The 698-nt window shown below is 36.7% G+C and overlaps 1 protein-coding gene across 1 annotated transcript in view; it reads right to left on the bottom strand.

Annotated features, from left to right (window-relative positions):
* The window catches only part of grm6b (glutamate receptor, metabotropic 6b), a 13237-nt gene extending 12553 nt beyond the window's left edge, over positions 1–684 (bottom strand). Inside the window, exon 1 of the mRNA XM_020592637.1 lies at positions 282–684. Within this exon, the coding sequence (XP_020448293.1) occupies positions 282–306 (25 nt within the window). The 5' untranslated portion in view covers positions 307–684. The remainder of the gene's footprint in view (positions 1–281) is intronic.
* Positions 685–698: the final 14 nt, after the last annotated feature.

The raw sequence follows: 698 nt of genomic DNA, 5'->3' as shown, positions 1-698 counted from the left end.
ATATACTGTATAATGTGAATTAAACAAATTACTGTTTGCATGCATACCGATTTACTTTCTTTCAAACTGCACAACATTTTTTATTTATGGCTACACATTCCTAGTTTTCTGTACTGCATTTTGTGTAGTTAAATTCATAAAAATCACATGAAAAGATTTTCATATCAGTGCAATTCATGTGTGTATCTGAGCAGCTGAAATGTAGCATTTTTACTTAAAAAAAGTATATATTATAGTCACCCCCATGTAGTGAAAATCCTTTGTGTAAAGGCGCATCTTACCTGTCCAGTCTTCATCAGCCAGCATTGATATTATCCATCACATGAGCTCTTTGACATAGGTCTCCATCCATAGTCCAAAATGTAATTATATATCTAGAGGCAATGCTCTTCACTGCTCACTGAAAGTAAATCCTCTACCATCTCAGATAGCCGCTGTGTAGTGCACTCTCAAAAATGGCCAGAACACATTGTAAACAGTGGTCTAAAAGAGAGGTAGTTGTGATTTATAAATAAAAAATAAAAACACCGACTTCTTAGGCTTGAGAGTGTATTACCACAGCAAAATCCTGGGAAAGTGGAGAAATGCACAACATTACATCAGTGAGATTCTACAAATCACTGCCAAATCCCTTAAAAGCTCCCTCTCTCTTTCTTTTTCCTCTGTGTGCATCTCTGTCCAGGCACCCCCTCCTCTCA

The sequence above is a fragment of the Monopterus albus genome, unplaced genomic scaffold, assembly GCF_001952655.1.
Source record: "Monopterus albus unplaced genomic scaffold, M_albus_1.0 scaffold18.1, whole genome shotgun sequence".
Taxonomy (NCBI): domain Eukaryota; kingdom Metazoa; phylum Chordata; class Actinopteri; order Synbranchiformes; family Synbranchidae; genus Monopterus; species Monopterus albus.
This window is presented reverse-complemented; position numbering and strand designations above follow the sequence as displayed.